Source organism: Zonotrichia leucophrys, chromosome 1A, assembly GCF_028769735.1.
Source record: "Zonotrichia leucophrys gambelii isolate GWCS_2022_RI chromosome 1A, RI_Zleu_2.0, whole genome shotgun sequence".
NCBI classification, from domain to species: domain Eukaryota; kingdom Metazoa; phylum Chordata; class Aves; order Passeriformes; family Passerellidae; genus Zonotrichia; species Zonotrichia leucophrys.
The window spans coordinates 51,163,943-51,187,086 of NC_088170.1; the positions used below are offsets into that span (position 1 = coordinate 51,163,943).

At 35.0% G+C, this 23,144-nt stretch overlaps 1 protein-coding gene across 3 annotated transcripts in view; it reads right to left on the reverse strand.

Moving 5' to 3' along the window:
• POT1 (protection of telomeres 1) overlaps positions 1–23,144 on the reverse strand; it is a 58,295-nt gene that overhangs the window by 30,691 nt on the left and 4,460 nt on the right. For 2 of the 3 annotated variants that reach the window (XM_064702743.1, XM_064702742.1), the window contains exons 3-9: positions 22,913–23,046; positions 18,691–18,763; positions 17,200–17,291; positions 13,301–13,411; positions 11,404–11,451; positions 10,125–10,239; positions 3,139–3,269 (exon numbers count right to left, since the gene is read on the reverse strand). In XM_064702743.1, coding sequence (XP_064558813.1) covers positions 3,139–3,269; positions 10,125–10,239; positions 11,404–11,451; positions 13,301–13,411; positions 17,200–17,291; positions 18,691–18,763; positions 22,913–23,035 — 693 coding nt within the window. In that variant the 5' untranslated portion in view covers positions 23,036–23,046. Of the gene's footprint in view, positions 1–3,138; positions 3,270–10,124; positions 10,240–11,403; positions 11,452–13,300; positions 13,412–15,342; positions 15,438–17,199; positions 17,292–18,690; positions 18,764–22,912; positions 23,047–23,144 lie in introns of those variants that run through there. The other variant, XM_064702744.1, reaches the window with a different exon arrangement.

Sequence of the window (23,144 nt, forward strand, 5' to 3'; positions counted from 1 at the left end):
AAAAATTACTATTTTGAAATATTTTCTACATATTAAAAATCTGATCAGTAACTTGACCAAAAATACTGATATGAAAATCATATTTGCAAATTGCTAAGACTTGAAATTACAGAGACACTCTATCACTGCCTACAGTCATTATTTCCAGACATTATTTACTATAGGATAAACACTTGTTTTTAATTTAAATTCCATTCAAAGTGAGTTGTATGCCTTACAGAATTTTTGAAGGGGAACCACAAGCAATATTAACACTGACATTTCTGGGGGGGGGGAAAATAAAAAGAATTGTTTTTTTCCGTATTAAAAAAAAAAACTCCTAACTGCTTACTAAAAAAAAATTAATTCCTTCCACTCTTCAGAAAAACAATTTGAAAACTGGGTAGCAGTGCCACAGAAAACATGCTCTTCAACATCTTTTTTAGTAGAAAGTCTCAAAACTAATTTTGGCCAAGTTTATATATTTGGACCACATTTTCTCAGAAGACACCAGGAGTCCAGGAGCTCTATTCTGCCAAAGTTTAATGCTCATGCAGCATGCTAGATAACCAAGCTCCAGACTTTCCCCCTCATCCTTATCAACCTGACAGCTACGGCTAGAGCTGCCCAGGAATAAGAAGTAAGCAGACATTTCTGCTGTGTCTTTCTCCCAGTACCTTCCATATTGCATCAAGTAGAAAGAAGGGAAGAAATAAACTTTCATTGGACAAACTGGATTAAACTAAAGGAGAGCATAAAGAGACAAGGAAACTGCTAGCTAAGGGCAAAAGTAAGATTGCTCCTGGAAATAACAGCAGATTGTTTAAAGATCAAAGTAAGCAACACAGTGGAACGAATGCTATTTTAAATATTACTAGATTTAGGAGAGTGATGCACAAGAGGAGAGACAGAACAGAACTAGTAAGGATAACAAAAAAGGGAGTGTGATACTTCTCTGTTGTTATGAAGCCATGCTCCATATATTTGACATTCAGATTCCCCCTCCTCTGTGGACAAATACCTTAGAAATTCACTAGCAAAACCTACATCTTACACTGGTCAATCTAGTGATCTATGAAAGGAATAACTGTTGATATTGTGGCTATTAAATCTTTTTGCTCAAAGAGACGATGTGTTTACATTGTAATTCTAAAGAGTCTGAATCAGATGAATGTGCAACTAGTAGCATTCAAGGAATCTGATTTTCCTGCTGTTTTTCTCTATTTTTTTTATTTTAGAGATCTAGGATGCTGCATTGGGCATGGTGGTATTTGGTCAAAGGTTGGATTTGATGATCGTGACTGTAACTTCCAATCTTAATGATTCTCTGGTTCTGTGATCTGACCACAAAATGAAAACAAGAGGATTATAACCCATGGTTATCCCAAGGTTAGTAGATGACAGTTACTGATGTCTGTGCAAACTCAGTTCAGCTCATGATGCATTTATGCTATGATACCATGTTCCATAACCCCCAGGACCCTATTTTTCTAAAGAATATTTTCTGACACGGTGCATGCCTTGAGAAGTGCAGTGGTGATGCAATAATACTGTCTAAGAAAAAGGGTGACCACTTTACAATTCCTACTTCATTTGTTACAGCAACTGGCCCCTATGTACAGAAGAAGTTAAGGTTAATGACAGTAAGAAAAGAGAACAGCATCAGGATTACTATGACAAAAAGCTAGAGAATTAAGGCTGTGTAATTGCTACAGAGTTTGCATCATGCCAAGGAAGCCATACAAGTGAAGTTTATAATCAGAGGTCAGTGACTTGGTCTTCACTGTCCAAGTGTTGCACACGAATCACACAGCTCTGCAAAGCAATGCATTGCTCTGCAGTGCTGTGCACTCAGGAAAAAGACCAACAAGACCCACCAGAACATATCCTGGACATCCTGACTGCATTAAACAACTAGAGTACACTGAACAAGAGGAACACCAAAATAACAATATGCATCACTATTTCCAATTCTCAAACATTAAAATGGAAATCGAATACCAATTCTCTTCACTGGAAGTGAGGAAATAAGTTATTGTTTGTGAATCCCTCAGAGGTAATAAAGAATACCAGAGAAAAGCCAGTGAGGAAATTAACCATTTTATCACCATGGCAGGGTTTGAGGCATTTTAACAAAGGCAGAATACCCGCCAAAACTCCTAAGTCAAGGGACTACAAAATATTGCAGGCTTAGCCAGTACCAGCAGATTGCCCCTTCCCACTCTTTAACAGTGTACAATTAGGCATTATTTCTAAGATATTAAGTTCTTGCTTAACAATCTCAGTAGTAGTACTACAGATATTTATCCCTTCTATCATCCTTTTGTAAAATACTAAATTTCCTAGATCTCTTTAGTTTCCTAGGACACTCTCAAGAGTGTTCAGATATGCAAACTGGGGTTTTTTTTGTTGTTTTATTCTTGGTGTTTTGTTTTTTTTTTACTGGTCTCTTTCATTACATTCAATTTCTCTGATAATTATTTCACGTAAAAAATAAATATGTATGGTTATGTTGCAAACTAATGGTAAAATCACATCTTTGGTCCTATTATACACCTCTTTAACCATGGTCCAGCATTACAAGATTTCTATTCATTCCCTGTAAGGTGGTTCCTCTTCCCTATACAGTTGCAGCAGGCATAAGAAAAACATCCAAGAAGCAGTATCAAAGCTATAAACAGTTTTCTGCATGCTCTTTGATACAGATAAATAGGAGTAATGCAGGATAACACTGGAGCAGCAGCAGGAGCACACTGCACTCTAACAAGCCCAGACAGACTCCCTCTACTGGAGTGATTCTCCAGCTGACCTAAACTGCTCCAGATGCCCTACTGAAACAGAAGACCTAAAGAAACTCCTTAGTCTTACCAGTTTGAAGAGGAATAAATTGTGCTGATTTATATCAGTTAAATTCTATCCATCTAGAAGTACCACATGATTTTTTGTCAAGTAGTTTAATAAATATTATTGTTGTTGTTGAAAAATGTAATAGTTTACTTTCAGTTTTGGTCCATACCACAACCATAGCTGTTTTAACAACCAGCTGCTTTATCCAATGTCTCCAAGAGTTAATTTCTGTACATATAGAACTAAATTATTCCTATGGTCCTCTCAGTGCAGAAAAGCAAGCATATAAACCCCCCACATCCTAGTACATACCTTTATTCTATGAAATCGAACAATATCTCCAACTTTGTAAATTTTTGGTAGAAAATCTAGGTTTCCACTAAAAAGACTGCATGTTAACTTCACATTTGATTGGTCCACAAGTGTTACAATTGAGCAATAATCTGTAAAATATAAAAGTGTCTGGATGAGTAACAGGCATTAAGGAATTATTAATATACAGATACTAAATTTGGGAGGAACTGGCCCTATGGCCAATGTTTGTTGCTATGATTTGTGTAACTTTCTTTATTTTAATTTTTTTACAGTACCATAATAACTGAAATGTGACCCATCTTTTCGATAATTAGCCCAAATAACTGAAAATGAAATGTGTGATTAAGCACAGCGCTGTGTGCAAGAACACACAAACCTTTTTCTTCTGTCTACAACAGGCATGCCATTCTTTCACATTTCAATTACTTCTACAAAATGAGGCACATATCTACAATTTAATAAAATCATTTTCTAAGATTTATTTTGCACAGCTTTCTGAAAAGGTAATAAGTTCTACAAGTTCTACAAGCAAATTAAAGCATAAATTACATATCCTCAATTTCAACAAAATATGCAAGATAGATATATATACCACAAGAACAGAGTCACACAGTGGTAGCCAGAAAGTAGAGTAAAAATATGAAATATGCCTTTCTGAAGTTAAACTTCATAGAATTTCACTTCTAATAATGATCTAAAAAGTAAAATCAAAACAAGATACAAAGATAACAATGCAGATCAGTCAAGAACAGAGCAGTATCTGTGGATGACATAAATGAATCCTGTATTTTCCATTTCAGCTTACAGAACAGGTGTGCTCTGATATCTTATAAACAGAGTAAAAGCACATTTGCTGTTTTGCAACATGGCAGCTGGTAACCTACCTGAGAAACCAAGTAGCAGTGGGAAGAAAGGCCCTGCTCTCCTGAACCTCCTACTGTCCCTCCAAGAGACACCTGCAACCACAGCCAGAGGAACAGAGACTAGGAAGGAGGAAAGGGGTGCCTGGAGTGAAGCTGAACCTGGAAAAGGTGGAGGAACAGTGTCCCCCCTAAGTGTTCAAATATTTCTTTGTCTCAATATCTGAATGAGTTATTAGATGTTTATGTTAACTGGCATGAATTAAATTCCCCAAATCAAATCTGTTTTGCCCTGACAGACACTTGCTCATCTCTTCAAAAGAAAAACCGAAACAGAAGAGAAAAAAAAATCTTAATTATCAAAAACCCCAACTTCTCTTAGCTGGAATTCTATGAGGTGATAATGACACTACACCAGTATATACAGCTGGGAACTGAACAAAGGTGTTGTAGGTCTAAAAGTCAATGAAGTCCCCATCATGCACATTATAAAGATGCAGACACATAAACTGTTGCTAGACAGCTCTGAAAGAGAATGCTGTCAGGCTAGTAAAACTGACAGATTTGCCTTGTATAAAAAAGCTACAGGAAGGGAGTCATAAAAAGATGATTGTTATATGCAAACTCTCTGAATAGATTCCCTAAACACGAGGGCAGGTATGTAAGATTGGATTAAAATACATGCTTCAAAAGAAATATTCTTCTGTTTCCAGCACATATACCCTTAAATTTTGCTACGATTTAAACTTAAAAGTTGAAATTCCTTAATGATTTAAAGGAATGAAGTGATGAAAGAAATCCAATGAAGGCTTACCAAGAAATAAAACTTTTCCTACAGATACAAAAACCTTCTGTATTTCTATAAAACTAGTATTCTTCTTCCTTCCCAAGTTTTTATACAGATTCAATAATGACAAATCATTTTGCACTCAGAAATTGCTGAGATCACTCTTTTCCACTCCCACCAAAGGCACAAGGTCCACATACAGTCTATTTTAACATTTTATGCTAGGAATGTCAAGAATAAACTCCAGTCACTGGCTGACAAAAACTGCAAGTATTTACTACTGTAATCCAAAGACTGATGCATTTCTGTGGGTATGAATTCTAGAGGTTAACTTAAAAGATCTGTTGCAAATATGAGCAAAATGAGCAATTAAGAAGAAAAGCCCATATGGCTCATAGATTTACAATCCTTTGGGGATGCAGAATAACATGCTACAGTGCACTGATATAACCCAACATCACAATCAAGAGGAAGTAGCAAAAACATTCCACATTAAAATTGTGGTTACTCTTTGATGCTGTGATTATGCAACCTAGTCAGCTTCATACATGTGCAGCTGCCTGTTTAATGGCAGAAGTTAAACACACTACCTCAATTTTCTGTGTAATTAGCATAATCATATAAGACAGATAATCATCCTAGTCAAAGCAGTATAAAATAGTACACTTGCTTTACATAGCCAGGGAACACTTTCTACATAACAGAGGTTCAGTCTTCCATGAAGTCTTCTGTGACTTCAGTCTTCTATGCCTTACTATCACCTCAAAACATCCCTTCTACAAACCTAAGTACAATAGAGGTCTCTGAGAACAAAGTATAAATACTCAGTTTTTAAATGAAATCCTCATTCAGCAAAGTCCTTTATGAAGGTTAAAAATAAAAAGCCACTTGTCTTTTCTAGTTGAAATGTGGAAATTGTTTCCTGTTTTCCACAGTAGCATTACAGATCATTGAATGAATTCACTTTTCTGAAAAAATAGTGAGTCAAACTCTACACAAAATTGCTGAATTTACATAATGTCTTAGAGTTAAACAAAACAATATAATGTCATTGTTCACACTTGTGATTTTTCTCAATATACTACCCAAAAAAGCAAAATTCCTTCATTACCAAGCTAATAAATAAATAAATAATGGAAGTTTACATATTGGAGTCAATTTTCCCTTACTAGAGAAATTAACTCAATTGATTAAAAAATCCACTGATTTTCTTTAAAAGAGAATTTTTACCACTGGTAGATTTTACTTGCAATAACCTGTCTTAAAAATATGACACAAGGGATGCACAGTTCAGCAAATTTATATGCTACAGAAGAAAGCTTTCTACTTTCATAAGAGATTGTCTCAGTAAGAGCACTGAATTTCAGTATTTCATAGTGCTACGCAGACCTTAAAAGTGAACCTACCTTTTTTTTAAATATATTTAATTATTATGAAGAGGTATTCTCATTTAAGCTTAACATCATGTAAGGAAGCACCTGCCATGGACAGCTACCTGTGCTGGTAACCTCCCAGAAGTGGTGTTACAAAAACAAGGAGACATAACCCCTGTTTAATTTAAATGAAAATACAGAGTGATGGTCTGTATGCATCTTATACACTTTTTATACTCTTTCAGCTAAGTCTTTATTGTTCTTTACAAATACAATTGCTATAACCTGTTAACAAGTTCTTTATTTCATTTCATAAAAATTTGGTAATCAGTAGAAGGTGGCACTGTCTGCATAGTGAATGCTGACTGTCAAGCTATCTAGGTCCTTTAGTTTGAAATAGGAATCTCTTGCAGCTCTGTAAAAGTTACTGAAAATCTAAAATCCACTATGATAGTCTAGGTTCCTTCTTCAGGTTACAACTTTTCCTTCATAATGCCACAGCATTTCCACTCTTTTTACAGAAATCTCTGTTATGCTGGCTATGCATGAGCAGAAAGCCAGCATTTCTCCACAGTGTGTTCAGACAGGTAAAAAAACCACAAAAATCCCACACCTTCACGTACAAACTCATTTTTCAGTTATCCTAAGAAAACCAAAATTGCTAAAAAAGCTTTCCAGATTAGTAGTTATTGATATTGTAGGACCAACAAATTGTTTAGTATTTACTGATTAAAAATTTATTGTAGTTCTACTGAGGACTTCAGCAGTTCCTGACAAATTTGCTTGTATAAATTGTTAAGGTGGAAAGCATCGATCTAATTACACATCCCCCTTTGGGCAATCACATATTTATTCTTCAATAACATTTAGTGGAAAACCCACTACCCTGAACCAATAACTTCTTCCTTCCAAAAGATAAAAAAGGTTTTAGGCAATGTTGTTAGTAGTCAGGGACTCTAATTAAAGATTGCCTTCTGTTTCTTGTATTTCAATACACACAAAAAAGACAGATTATTGTAGCAAATTACTCTCTCTTCAAAACTAAATGAAACATTTAATACTGTTTTCAAGAATTTTTGAGGCCATTCAATACACAAGTGTCTGCACTAACACCCAACAGCTGACCCAGAAAACTTACCATTTATATTTCAACAAGACAGGAAAAAATAATATACATGTGCACACAGTCCTATGTGTGTATATATATGCACATAAAAACATATGCTGCAGAAGCCTAAAACAAAATCTCTGAAGAATCAAACTTACTAGAGCTTGTTATTTCTAACATAATAGTGATACACTTTAGAGATACAATTTGGTAACTACCAGAAGCATCTGGCTAAACAGATGTTTCAATGCCATCATTTGAAATCTCTAGATCAAAGTAATTGTCTTTAGATTTCTATTAACTATTTATTATTATTATTAATTCCTTCAGATTTTTTTTAATCTTTTATTGATCTTCTATATTTTAAGATAATAAAGAGTGATTATTTTAAAAAGAAATGCATATAAACCACAGTGAACAGAAGGGAAAACAGTATTCTAATCCCTAGGGGTCTAGAAATGAAATTGCTGTCTTTACCTCGGCAACAGTTTTTATTCTGTTCTGCAAAACTTATATAAATCCTCAACATTTTGATTCATAAAAGTACCCCAAAACGGAACACAATACTTTGAAGGAAAAACTACTGCAGATATAATTGAGTCTGCTTCCTCACAAAAGGACACCACAACATTCTGTGATGAGTTTCCTTTGCACTGTAAAGTTGGTTTTTTATTACTTGCTAAAAATTGACTATTGCAATTCAAGCTGACCAAATGGTATCATTGAAATTAGAGCTCATTTTTCAGCTACATAATTTTAAACAAACTCTTGGTTGTTTGATGAACTTGGCTCAAGATCAAAAAACAATTGAAAACAAAAATAAAACTCCGTGCTTCAAAAATTCTTTAATAATCTGATTTGATTCTTAATCTGCATTTTGGGCATGTAGAACTGTTGACCTGGAAGTGGTCAGGCTTCTTAGAAATGTCTTTTCCAAAACTGTCATCCTTTATTAATTTTGATTCTAAGAAATATTTTGTAATAATAAAATAGTTACAATCTAAATAAGTGTCTAGGTAGGATAAAATGAGATTTTAACTGAACATGTGACATAAAAATACACTGCATGTATCTATGATAAAATGCTAGCAGAAGGCTTCCCCAGAAAAACAGGACATGAATTCTATGACATTGTTGACCAGCAGCAAGGATTCTTCTTCATTCTTCCCTGCTTTATGGAAAATACTGACCAGTATCTACACAAAAAAAAAAAAAAGGGTTGGGGAAGCAGTCGGTGTCACTTTGTAATGTCCTAAAACTTTCATGGTCAAGCATATAGTCTCTGTAATTGGACACTACAAAGATAGAGGTCTTTTTTCTTCTATTTACTTCTCTTTTCTTTTAAATCTCAAGGTTAAGTACTTGAGATATCCTTAAGATAAAGAGAAGGATAGAAGAGAACATCATCTTTGTTAAAAATTTAAAACATCTTAAACTATTGGGGAAGGAAAGTTTGAATATAGTTCTGAACACTTCCAGCAGATCTTCTATCAGACAAAGTCCCATTTTTCTCTTATATGAAGCAAGACCCAAAGCACTTTCTTGGACAATTTTCAAAACTCATGAAGCTCTTATATACTGAGGTGTCAAACAATATGCCCTGAGCAAAAGTGTGCTTAGCTAAAACAACTTTCTGTGTAATAAATGATTTATGAACATACTGAAAACTCATTTAATTCATCAGTGTTTTAACACTCACTTAATGCAATAATGGCAATGAAAATGATTAACTTTAATTATAGATAACAGAAATCAACAAGCATAAATTAGGTACCTGTCCAGTGGTACCCACCTTCAGTGGGAACACAGTGCAAAACCTCAGCCTTAGGCCTTCATGTGTGTAAGAAGGAGCAGCATCATATACCTCAGGGCATATTTATTTAGTGAATAAAGACCCATGTGGATAAAGTACAGAGGCCCCACTTTCCAGGCTTCCCGGGGGCTTCAGCTTGAAGCTACATGATTCTGTTATTACAGTGTCAAACAGAGAATGTATTGATGCAGGACTGGGTCAGATCTAAAGCAACTACAGACTTTTCTGACAAGAGCCACTTCATGCCCTGACAATGCAGAACAATCATCGACAATTTTGTACCCTCTCAAGCAAACATCACTCTGGATTGTGCAAAAACTTAAAAACCAGCATTGAAATATTTGACTGATTAGTGAGTATTTTTACTCAAAACCCCAGACTAATTAGAACTATATTAGAGATTTTCATTATAGAGTAGTAAGTGAATTTACAGCTATCTTCATAAATAAGAAATATCAGATTGTGTCCCTGTTCTCCAATGATACTGTTGGGTTTATTTTAATAATGTCAACTGAAAATATACAGGGAAGACATATCAGGAAGTTATTTATGACATTTTGGAAAGGACTAGTTGCTAAACAAACAATCATTGTCCCTATTAAATTTCTAATAATGAAATGGAAGTGATTAACTTCACAAATAACTCAGATGAAAAAAATCTCTCCTAGCTGCTTCAGAGACATGCTGCTTCATAAGACAGTGCATTTAACTTCACATTTTTACATATCTGGAAAGAATGGCTGCCCTAATGATTTCCAGCAATCAGTGCTTGTCTAATTAAGATGTTCCAAGTCTTCAATTCCCTGAAGTCTTGTTAAAGTAGCTGGACAAATAATAAATCCCTTTAAGAATTTTCTTCATTTGCTATCCCCACCAGTCTGCCTGAACTGGCTGATATCTCTTATCTATTTGTTTTTCTGTTTCCTTGGTATTAGCTGGTCAAAGGATCATGTGAATTTGTTTTTCTGGTTGATTTTGAACAAACATAGTAAGAACAGTTCTGGCTGGAGGACATTTCAAATCTCTTGAATATTGTACATACCAGTTCCTTTGCTAATATATGGAGGCTTGAAGAATTTCACAACTCCATACAAGTTCACTACAGTTCCATCTTTAAGATGATTCAGGGGAGTATACACATATTTTGGAGCAACAGACTGAAAAGGCATGATACAATAAGGGAACAGAAGAAAAAATTAGTCAAATAATTCACACAGAATTTTGTCTTTTAACGTCATTAATCCTCAGACATATTTATTTAATCTTAAAAAGAGAAATAAAGATTATCTATTTCTTTGTATCTTATTCACTTGAGACTTAGAAAGGACTTTTAATTTCTTTCTGTGATTGCACCTTTCTCACAATAAGCCAATCAGTTAACTGAAGTAAGTTTCAACACATGAACCAGGTGAGTAAAAGCCATTACAATAAAGAACAATGAAAGACAATTTTGTACTGCTTCATTTTTACATGCCCATCCAGAGGACTTTTTAAAACACATATATAAACAGCTTTGTATTTCTGCTTGGCAGTGTCACTGCACAGAATCCTTGTCTTGGGATGGTGGTGGGGGGGGTTACCTCTCACAGCCACTGTGCACATCTCCTGATTAAAATTCCACAGCTGCTGGAGGATTAAAGAAATTAAGGGCTAATTTCTGCAGTTTAAGGACTATTCTCCTCTCATCTTAAGGTTGCTGACTAGACTCTTTCAAAGAATAAGAGTTCTCTCAAACTGATTGAAAACTTAGGTTTTCAAGTACTATACTGAAAAAATGAAACTGTAAATAAAAATTGAAAACAAACTCTAGCACCACTGGTACTGAATCTTTAACATCATGATAAAGAACACTAAAATTTCATAAACCAGTTCCTCTGCTTTTAAAATACTATTTCTTGTAAAATTTTAAGTCAGACACATAAGGGCTTGTTACAAACAGAAATCAAAACAAATGTTAAAACCAATATTGGAAGTCTGATTTTAAAGCAAAGGAAGTTTTGTATTTCATTTTTTCTTTTTACAACACAAGCATACAATCTTGTTTAGATCAACAGTTACCTTTCTAATTCAAATTTCCTAAACCAACACGAAATCCAGTTGGAGACTGAGATGGGAACTGTACTACAAGGATAGAAAATGTACTACTTCTTCCACATTTTATTTTGTGTTCCAGGTATACTATTTGTAAAAGGAAAAGCTAAATGACTGCTGGGATAAGCATATGGAAATAAATTAAACTGGAACAAAAATGAATTCCACGCCTTCTTATTAACATGTAGTTAATTTAATGTGATTTAAAAACATCCCAAATACAAACTCACCACAGATGCAGTTTCTGAAGCAGCACTTGTTCCTGGTTTAGCGTAGATCTGTGGAGAAAAAATAACAAACTTCCTGACTACAAAATTGAAGGTACTGAAAATATAACAGCATTTGATAACTTTAAAGCAAATACAACACTATATAGAAATACAAACCAGCCCTACGGACATTTTTGCCATATCTGAACCATATCTGAATCTAGTAAAATTTTAGCTACAGAAGAAAAGAAAGCAGTATTTACTGCACTCACACTCATACATAAGGTATGTATGAGTGTGAGTGCAGTAAATACCATGTATTCATTAATTCAAAAAAATACACACATTTTCTAAAGTCACCCAGTTGAATATGTTAGGTCACATTAACAGAGTAGCATTTGAAAGCTGGAGGCCACAAATTTAAAACTACACTTGCTTAACATAGACCTTAAATGGGTTTAAGGTTTTGTACATAAAGATGTATGTACATGTCAATGCTTAGAGCATATCTATTCTCAGTGACTTGTTACTTTCCTCTGGGGGAAAAAGTTCACTAGAACGGGATAAATTTTACTTAAAGATAGTTCCTTGAGCCTTATTTATAAGCCAGACTTACCTTCAATGTAAGGTCTTTTAAAGAACTAATCGTGGAGATTTGATGAAAAGCCAACACTCCCCACTCTCTGTGAGGAACACAGGGCTCAGGCATCACCCCAATGCCACAGGCCAGCCTGGCTGCTGGTCCCAGAGCCCCTGTCACAGCTGTGTCCTGCCTCAGCACTGCCCACTCCTGCCAGGGATCTGCTTCTGCTCTCCACCTCAGCTGCACTCCTGAAGCTGATTTTACTTTTAAACAGCCAAGTGAAAAGTTATGACTGGGGAACTGAAGCCCACACAAAGTCTGCTCATTTGTATTAATGTTAAGCATCCAATATGTGTGTCACCAAACAAAGTGCCACAAGCTCCATTCTGTGGTCAGTGATGAGATAAACACTTCAGCACAACCCAGGCATTCAGGGAGCTGCACAGTGTCTTTGGGATTAGACTGTATGGCATGAGGTCTCGCCAATACTCAGTTAAAGGCCTGCAGTAGTTTCTAAAATATAGGCACTTTTAGCTTACACACACCTATTCAGACTCAGGGCAGTTTTGCTATCCATGATCTTCAATGAAAAATATTCTTTCTACCTATATATCATCATCATCAACAGATAATGAATGTCATGAAACAGTCTGCACTAGCATTTTAAATAATCTTGTTTCTCACTGAGCTGTGTGGCAAGCTTTAGTTACCTATAGAGGTCAATTCCAGAACAGAAGTGCCTTTCTGAAATTTAAAAAAAAAAAAAATTTTTCTTAAATTTAGGTTTTAATTAGACAATAACTGTACAGATAAAACTAAACAAAATTGATGTAATAGTACAAAAGAACAAATATTTTACTCAGGACAAAAGGGTACAATTCTCTGTATAAAATTTAGACTATAGCAGTCCATATATTTGAAAGGCAACAACTAATGATGTGAGTTAAAACAGTACAGACCAGAGAAAACTAAAAATTTTAGACCTGAAATCACTCTTGCACCCTCTACCTTGTCAGCAGTATTGAAATGTGTTATGCACAAGAGTAGTTTAAACTGCTCTAGGAATCTATCTAAAGTCAACCATAGTCAAATTCTTCCACTCAACAAGTAGAAATTTACCTGGAAAATAATTTGGTTAGGGCTATTATAAAATTACATGTGCACACACACACACACACAGAGGAAACATGTCTTGTTTCCTGATGAACATGGTAAATAATCTGTACCATTTAAGTTTCACATAGATTTTATTGGGTTTTTTTCCTATTATAAAGCAAAATAAATGCATTTTGGAAATTGAAAAAAAAGGGAAAAAAAAGTTGGGCAACCACGTACATAAATGGTTGATCCAGCTTCTTCAGACACTTCCAGGTGACAATCATGTCTATCATCCTCCCTCTCTGTAGGCAATTTTATCACCTTGAATCCTGCAGCTATGAAGGTTTCCTATGGGGACACAGCAATAACAGAAAATTATAGAGATTCTAACACATGCTCTATTTTAAGACTATATCATGTGAAATTTCACCCTAAAGTCTCAAGACACTGAAGAAACAAAAATCCTGAACAAATTTTAAAATCTGTCTTTGAGTTTCCCAATTTAGTTCTTCTCCCCATGGAATTTATATTTACAACAAATGCCAGGAAGCTTTTCTTTTTAATTCTGCTGAAATTTTCACACTCATGATGCTACTGTAACAGACTGCTATTTTTGACAAAGCCTAGGGAGGAAGGTTCACACTGAATAAAGCAAGAGAATCATTCTTCTTTAAATACAATAAGGACTGACTGCTTTCTGTTTAGCTTAACTAAAGTAAAAAGAAATCACATGTCAGACCAGCAGTGATAAAATATTTTTTCTCAGAGCTCTTTCCCAATGAATTACAGCTGTACATTTAAGAAACTCTCCTATAAACTCTGTTTTGGCTGGACCAACAGCTTCCTTAAGGGTTAAATAGGTAGGTCAATCAACAGGTAAGTTTCTGGTAGCAAAAGAGACCTTAAAAACATCTCTGGCATCACTCCTGAGATTCTGGCACAGAAAGAAATGATAACTCTATTTTCACTTTGGTACAAAGTTCCTCAGACACCACAAAAAGAACAAGAAAAGGAGGATTTAAAGGGTACATGATTCAAGTCCCAGCAGCAGCTCATGTTTTTAGCAGCAACTTCACCAAATAAAAATTTAAAAAAAAAGTAAAAATTAAAAAGGCGGAGAAGATAGAGAATACATTAAATATCTTTAGGTAATCAGAGGTGATTTAAAAAGCTATCTGATACAATGTAAAGCTCCTTTACAGTCAGCTCCCTTGCTATCAGAACTGCTTAGCAGGGCTGTGCCAGTGTGCTCCACTCCAATAAACATGTTAGACTTGAAACTCTATTTCTATTCAAGCTTCTACCAAAAGCTCTTCCATAAACTTTTACTGAATAACTTTTCTTCATGTATTTATTTGATTACAACAAATAAAAGCGTTTTCTTATTGAAGTTGACAGTTTGAGCAAATATTGCACTATGACAGCGCTTTTTTTGCTATTTCAGCAATCTGACAATGCTACGCTAAATGATTTAAGATCCAAAACCTTAATGTTTTGTGCAAGAAAAAGAAAGGCTTCTAGATTAAGTGACAGTGATATATGTAGTTATTAAAACATCGGGGAAAAAATTTCTGCAGAAAACATAAATTTAATCAGACAGTTTAATTCACAATGAAACTACTTAGATGATTTTCAGGTAGTGTCACAATGCACACTTTGACTAAAAAAGCAATATATAAACCTAGAAGTAAGCCATACTCAAAGCTAAATTAAAACATGTCAAAACAATTAGAACACTCAGTATTCTCTGCACTTCTAACACGTTGTCCTACTAACACATATGAAAGTTGTCTCATTCTTTCCAAATACAGAAACACACAAATATGAACTTCAACAAACTCCATTACTTTTGCCAAAATCAAGTGTTAGTATGTGTCTTTCACTGTTTGGTGGTGCTACTCAGAATGTCCCTTCAACAGTAAAATCACCCTTTATCTAAAAAGCTATGTCTTATACATTATTTCCATTTCAGCATTTTATTAGAATGCAGACTGCACAAGATTCTGGGATATGGCTGCTGAGACAGGACTGGAGATCTGTACAGGCAGCTCTTGTCTTGCTCTTGCTGTGTCAGAATGAACTTCAGAATTACAGAGACTCAGCCTTTTAACAAGCTGATAAGAACTAAAATTTTTTGGATTAGTATTAGGTCATTAGTGATTACTCTCACGTAATATATACGCCATATGTAGCACCATGTTAAAAAATAACCAAAAACAAACATCCTCTCACACTGTGAAAGGACTGTGCAATTTCCATGAGAAAAAGACAGCACTAACCTCAAAATCTAGTTCTACAGGCAGAAAGAACAGACACATTCTCAGATTTTTTTACAAATTCACTGTCAACTTTGACAGGTTGTGACTTGCAGTTTCTAAACATGAAAAAAAAAAAGACCTAATATTTGTATGCTGCTTTGAAATTTAATGCTATATTAGTTTTCGAAATAGATTAGTTTCCATTTAATATTTAGCTACGAAGATCTTGTAATTGCCTTGGGAATCAAAGCTATTTACTTAAATTGGTGGATTTTGATGTCAACAGAAGTAAATTGCATAAATAAATTATGAGATTCAAACAACATTTTTAAATGGCAAAAAGAAATTCTATTTCCCTCAAAGTGTGAAATACAGGAAATACAATATTTTTCCTGATGGTTATTCTGTTACAGATCAAGAAGACTCTCAGGAGACAACATGGTCACTCACATTTTTTAGAAATCGCCAGCTGCTCCCCCTGGCTACTTTAGCTAAAGTTCTTACAGCATTAAACTTTAGGAAGATATGATATGGAAATTAAAAAATACTAAAATCTGAAATGGTATGCAGCAAATAAACACTACCTTGTGCACCTTACTGAAGCAATTCTTAATGGCTAAAAACTGGAATTTTTTTCCAAACTCTGCTAGCTTCAGAAATCACCGTTTCCTTATATTCATATTCTTCCAAAATTAAAATCTCATTTGAGACATGAGGGAAGCACCATGATGGTTCAGTTCACTGGGGAAGAACAAACTGAAGTTCTAGCACACCTTGGCTGTCTAAGGGTTGCTGCCTGTGGGTTGTAGCTTCTTATTCAGCTCTTTAGTAATAATCTTTTTATCTTCTAATTGCTGCTCAGTGCCCTGTTCAACATCTGTATTTTTATCAGGACAAAACTGATTTGGTCATTGAATTTAAAAAGATTCTGCAACTTACATATTTAGCAAATTAGCTTAGGAACTTTACACCCTGGCTTCCCCATCAAAATTGAAAATTACATGGAATTGAGAAATCTGTATAAAGAATGTGATTGCCCAGAGAAGTTGTGGATGCCCCATCACTGGAAGTGTTCAAAGTAAGCTGGGATAGGGCTTTGGAGCAATCTAATGAGGTGAAATACGTCCCTGCCCATATCTCCCTCCCTAAGGCAGGAGGGTTGTAACTGGCTGACCTTTAAAGGTGCCCTCCAGCCCAAACTATTCTATGATTTAGTGTGAATTCATACCACAAATGAAAAAGCACTAACACAAGCTTGTAATATTTCACATTATAATTTTAATTTCACATTTGTCTAACACTGAAATGTCAGTAAACTGATAGGCAGTCTTACAAAAAGACTGAGGTAATTGTTTTTATCTTCTTTTCCTTCTTTAGTGGTAAACAAACTCACAGGCTGACTTGTCTAAGTCTTTTACCTGGAGCTAATCTAACTAAACTGTTGTCTCTGACAAAGCAAGATACCAGCACCAAGTCAAGGAAAAAAAGCCCTGTATGCACAGGTTTGATTTTTTTTTTTAAATCTTTTGGTGTAACTGTCTTTTAAATGAATTTAATTATAAAATATATCTTATCAAATGGAAAAACATTCAAAATATGAATATAAAAGGGTGACTTCTCTATTATCCATATTCATGATCCTTTGCTTGCTAGGTAAACAGCACTGATAAAAGTAATTCCTTTTTTTCAATATTAGTGTGAGAAAGAATTTACATAAGCAAGTACTATAGATTTGAAGGGACTGAACAGACTATTTCTAATTTTAGGGATAGCTAGACCAAGACAAAAGAAGAAGTAGACATACATCTGTAAAAAACAATTCCTAAACCAGGAATTTATATCTAATTTATATCTATATATGTTTTGGTGTTTTTTTACCCCATGGCGTATAAGTTTTGCACAATCCTCTGCCATTTTTCCATATATGAAAATATTGATGCTGCTGATCTGGGAACACAAGTTATCCGTATCTGGAGGGAAAAAAGCAAAAATGACTCCAATCACTATACCTTCTCCAAACCATAACAACAGTGGAAAGAGGCTTACAAAACAAGTTGATCTACAGTCTAAAATTTTTCAATTCATGTACAAACAGGAAATGTGCTAACTGCAGGTATATTGCTCAGCATATTCTTCATAAGAGGATTAAAATGAGTCTATTGTACATCAGGGTACAATTAAACAGAAATGAAAAAGATTTCCACTTGGATAATTCAATGTATAGTGTTAGATTAACAACAGACCCTATTGTAGAATCTATTATAAACTGAAGATATTCTAGGTCATAGAAATATTAATTAATAGCCTTCCAGGAAGACTGAAGCAGAAATAATGTTATTTTTAGAGTTTCCTACTTTTTACTGTTTCAATGACTTAGATGTGCAAACTTATGTTTCTATGGAGAATGTGCACGAACTCTCCTCTCCTGAACAGTCACTGAAATCATCAAGAGTCAGGGAGGTTAAGCACCCCTTTGAGAAACCTGGAGCCAGCAGGGAGACTGACTGAGGTCCCAACAATTCCATTCACCTCTGCTAACACCAGGCACAGGCAGCAGCACCAGGCAGGGGCTGCACACCCCAGGCTGGCTGCTCAGGAGTCAGGAGGCTCAGAGGGAGCACATGATGATTCCCAGCCACTGTAAGGAATCAGCTGAGAATGAAATGAAAGGGAATGGAAAGTTCCTTGAATGCAACAGACCCCTGACAAATGACCTCCTCCACCTTCCTGACTGGAGGAGATAATAAATTTAAGACTTAAAAGGAACATATTAATTTTTCATATAATTTCATATCATGATGAACAATTCAGGTCTTTCAAAGTGCTAATTTAGTTACTGGTATTTAAATACTTGAGTAGTCAGGTGAAATTTCCTTTTCTTAAATGCTTAAATTAAAATGGAATGAAACACAAATATTTTGCTGCTATTCCAAACACTGACTTACATTAAAAGTGCCCTTACAAAGTATATGCTATTTATATTATGTGGTAACTATTATATGTGCAATTTTCTTGGTCCTTTTTATGATAAGCAGTTTGAAAATACACCATTAAAGCTATACATATAGCTAATACATTCCCAGGACAGTCTTTTAAAAAGTTATGCAACAAGAAGTCTACTTCTTGTAGAGAATATAAAGATATATAGATATATAAAGATATACACAGATATATAGATATATAAAGATATATAAATATAAAGACTGCATTGGTTCTATTAACATATCTGGCATAAGTTTAAGATAAACTTTCTTCTTAAGAAAATGAACATTTTTAGAGATTATTTTAAATCTAACATTCTATTGAACACAAAAGCAGGAACTACTGACGTAGCACCATAAATTTAATATGTATACTTAAATGTAGTACCTTGAACAACAATCTTGAAAAAGTCTGTTCCATCTCTGAGTTTTGTTAATGGGTAGGAAAGAGTAACTATTCCCTACGAAGCAAAAAATAAAATACAATGTTGTGAATTTAGACTGTATGCCTCTAAACTACTGCAATACTGATAGCAACTGAAACATCTGTAAGATAAAAAAGGCAGAATTTATGGAACAAGCATAAATTGCCATTTACATTCTTAACGAAAAAAAGAAAAACCAACTGCTATGGATAGCAACAAAAAGCAACATTCCTGAGACATAACAAAGCAAGTATTACATGTCAATATTATTTAGATTCCACTGACCAGATGATAAATTTAAACAATAAAACAGTAGCTATGGAACTATTCATGTAACTTTTAGTAGTTACAAAAATAGCAAAAAGACTAGAGTTTTAGCACAAAAGCTGAAAGGAATCTAAAGAGTTAGTGATCAAAATCTTAAGAGATACAGCAATTCCTCCAAAAACCTTGGCAAAGGATTACAACGTAAATATCAGAAAAATATCTCATTCAAGATATAATAGATGCATATGAAGATAAAAAACCTTCTGTGGAAAAAAAAAATACAGCCGTGAGAACAGTATTACGAAGTTCTGAAACCGTCATGTCCTAATTGCTTGGCAATAATAAAAATGCTCTAAATGACCCTATGATTTAACAATTAATTCAAAATACTCTTTTTCATTGTAATGCTGGAGTTACAATGAAGCAAAAATCAGCAACTTCAGTGATATTAACATCTCCTTGGAATCCACATATCTAGTTAGAAGGAGGGTATCATCAACAAAAAATGTCAGTCAAGTGTATTCTTTCACAGAACTGCAGATAAAGCACTGTAACCTTCTCAACAACAAATCTAAAAAAAAAGTTAAATAAAGAAAAATAAAATTACTGAAAACAGACTGCAAAATGCTTAAAAAATGACACAAACAGCACAAAAATAAACTAAAAGGTTTTTTGTAAAAAGAGAGTATGATAATATGTCTATAAATGCAACATTAGGAGGATAGTCAGGTAAATCACAGTGATTTTACAGTACACATATTCAGTGGGAAACTTGACTTAAATGATAGCAAATGCTTATTAAACGAAATCAAGATAAAATATGCAGCAGGGAATTGTTACTCCAGAGGCCTTACAGAGTAAAATTTGTCCTACAACGTGCTGAGGAGTAATCCAAATCAAATTCAACAAGATTTTACTATCTGTTTTATAAAGAAATAACATCACTCCACAAAACCTCAACATTATTTATAAATGCTGATTTCCAAAATAATTTGATAATTTCATCTCCTTAGTAAAACTCATTAGTCTTCTCTGTGAAAAACAGGAACTTACCTGTTCAAACCAGAAAGGTTTCTCACTTGTTTTCAAAATTACAGCTTTGTTTAAAATGTCACTATATATATACACACATGCATATGTACACACACACACATCTATACATATAATTGCTCTTGCTGAGATTGTCTTGAATTATATTCACAGGTAAATAAAAGACTACAGAATTTTTCTTGTAATAAAGTCTTTGCAATGAAACAGTCATCTCAGGAACACTCAACATTTACATACATACTTTTTTCTTAGTAAGAAATTTCCATCGCACCAGCACACTATTTAAAAGGGGCTGCTTTTTAACCATCTTTATTTTTTATTTTTCCTTTTACATCCCAGTATCTTCCAAAGAGTTTTCAAATTCTGGGACCACATTCTTTGCTATAACGTTTTGGCCCCTCCACTTCCCTTTGTATCCCTAACACCTGCACTATAGTAGGTGTTAGTACAGTTCTGTTCCCCAGCTACTACCCATTTCCTCATATTGCCCCACTGCCTTCTCCCCATGCCTGAAACTCTTGAGCTCCAAACTTCCAAAGACCTTAGTAAAACTTGCCCAAGTTGGCTCTTCTCTCACAAATTCTCCACTGCTTATTGAGCTCAGAAGCAGATTTTTTCCAAAAGGGTGTTTCCAAAACCCTCGACATTCCATATGCCACTAGACAGACTCTCAAACCCACCCCGTACAATTCTTCTGCTGCATGCGTCTCCCTCCTCGTAAGGACTCACTCCCTCAGTTTGGTTCCACAGCTGATTTGGCAGCTGATTTTAAGGTTTGGTTCAGATTTGCCACAGCAAAACACAGAGAATTATGAGCTAACAGGAGAAGGCATCATGTTTAGTTAACAGACTGAGGAGGTACAAACATTGCTTGTGCTGTTTTTTCACAAATTTGAAACTTGCAGTTTTCAAAGAGGTATCAGGAAGATAGAAAAGCAGAAGAATTAAAGGACTGAGGCACACAAGTCAGACAGAAGCATCCCAAATGTTTTTTGTGGCTTTTACCAGAACACAGTTCATAAAAAATCCTCTTCTGCCCTTCCCTCCTTGTCAAAGCAGGACCTGATCCCTATTTTGGCAGGTCTGGAGGGACAGTGTGCCACCACTAAGATAACCTAACATCAGTGCATTCTAAGGTTCACTTCAAGCTCAGCCTGCAGAACTGGATTTTCCTTCACATTTAATGGTGCATTAGCACCAGCTTTATCAGCTCTCCAGTTGTGCTGTTTATGCCAAGCTGTTTTAGCCACCTACTAATCCATGTCAGCAGCAGCATGAAGTTCTCTTAACTTAAGGCAGAAGTCTGAGAAAGACATTCTACACACTTTCCCTTTCAGAATCAGCTACAGCACTGCATATATGCTTTCAATCACAGTCTGGTAGTAATTGCCCTGCTTTCCAAATGGAAACGTATATTTTGGCAGAAACATTTTCTAATTTATAATGCATTTTTGTTCCGTTCACCACTTTCTTCTGAACAAGAATCCCTGTTCTTCCATGTCAGGGCTGCTTGCAGACACAGTTCTTCAAAGCAGGAAGGTCTATGTATCGTGCAGGTGAACAGGGGCAGGAAACTACCCCCTGAGGAATAAACCCTGTTTGCTAGCAGCAGTGGCTATTGACATTTCCATTTGTTCCTTTACAGGACCTGAGGGAGGCTGAATCATTCTCAATCAAATCACCTCCTACACCACTCAGCTGCTGCCTGCTTCCAAACAGGGCAGTTCTGCTCCTTCACTACACCGGAGTGCACCACTGCCGGCATCAATCTGACACCACAATGATCCAGTGCACAGTGACAGCAGCAGAAAATTATCCTCTCTCCAGCAATATGGATGGTCTTCTGCCAGTTTCCTTCTCATAAATGGACTCAATCACAGGGTCACATAAGCACTAGATTTGGAGCTGAGAATATACAGCTGTGGTAGTAAACATGTTTCTTTCGGATACAGAAAAACAGATCAGTTGAGCTCATATTTTTAAAATGTTTGTGCCATTTTTTGAAGGATTCAAGACAACTTATGTTTTCCACAGAACCAAATTTCCTTAATTTACCCCCCACTTTTTTAATTAATAGATTGAAAGAAAACCTGGGTTAATGCTGATTTCCTGATACATAAACATCAGAGGCATCTAAAATGATTCTCAGAGCCACAGACAAAAAAAAAAGTTCAACAGGATAGAAAAAGACCACACTCAAGAATTGATGCTGCATTATACAGAGAATACTTGTTTTAGGCACAAAAAAGGTTATTTCTACATTTCATTAGTATAGCAGGATTGTACTTCCAATCTGAAATACATTTGGGATTACTGTCAAATATAAGTGCACACTTGGTAATGATAAAAAAGACTAATTGTGTTTTGATGCTGGTAGTTGCTACAAACAACACTTTTCATAAAACTGGATATTGCATAATTTCATACAAAAGGAGAACTACTTTAGAAAGCTTTTTAGTTACTCTGAAATCTGATCTTTAACAGGATTGGGGTGCTTATTACTATTTCTGTTAAACAAAATACCACTTAACCTCCCCCAATCCCTCCATTTGCAGCAAAACATTCTGCATATTAATGTGTTTTAAAATTGGTCCACAGCTTATAAATTCTGAAAAGAGAAACTCCTGAAAAATTTTAGTCTGATAACTTAAGAGAAAGGGACAGGACTGTGAATCAATGAAGGTAATAGCAACATGCAATGAAGTTCAACAAGGTCATAATTTTTCACTGCTTAAAGATATGCACCAGAGGAACACAAGGACACACAGCTGCAGAAAGTCACCAAGTGAGAGGGAATACCAAAGCACCTTGCTAATGTAACAGGAGCTATTTCAAAGCAAGGCAAAATTTTTTTACTGGTCAGTTTACCTGAATGTATTTGTTGGTATAATCACACCCTTCTTGCAAATGTTTTAAATTCTCCTTCTGCAAATGGCTTGGTAGTGGAGTCTCAGATTGTCCTTCAATGATCTTCAGCAATTGAACAGGCATAGCTGCTTTATCTAAACAAAAACAATGAAAAGAGTCCTGAAGCTCCTCATTTTGTTCATATTAAGAGTTACTAGAAGTTGCATCTTACTCAGAAGGGGAACATTTACCT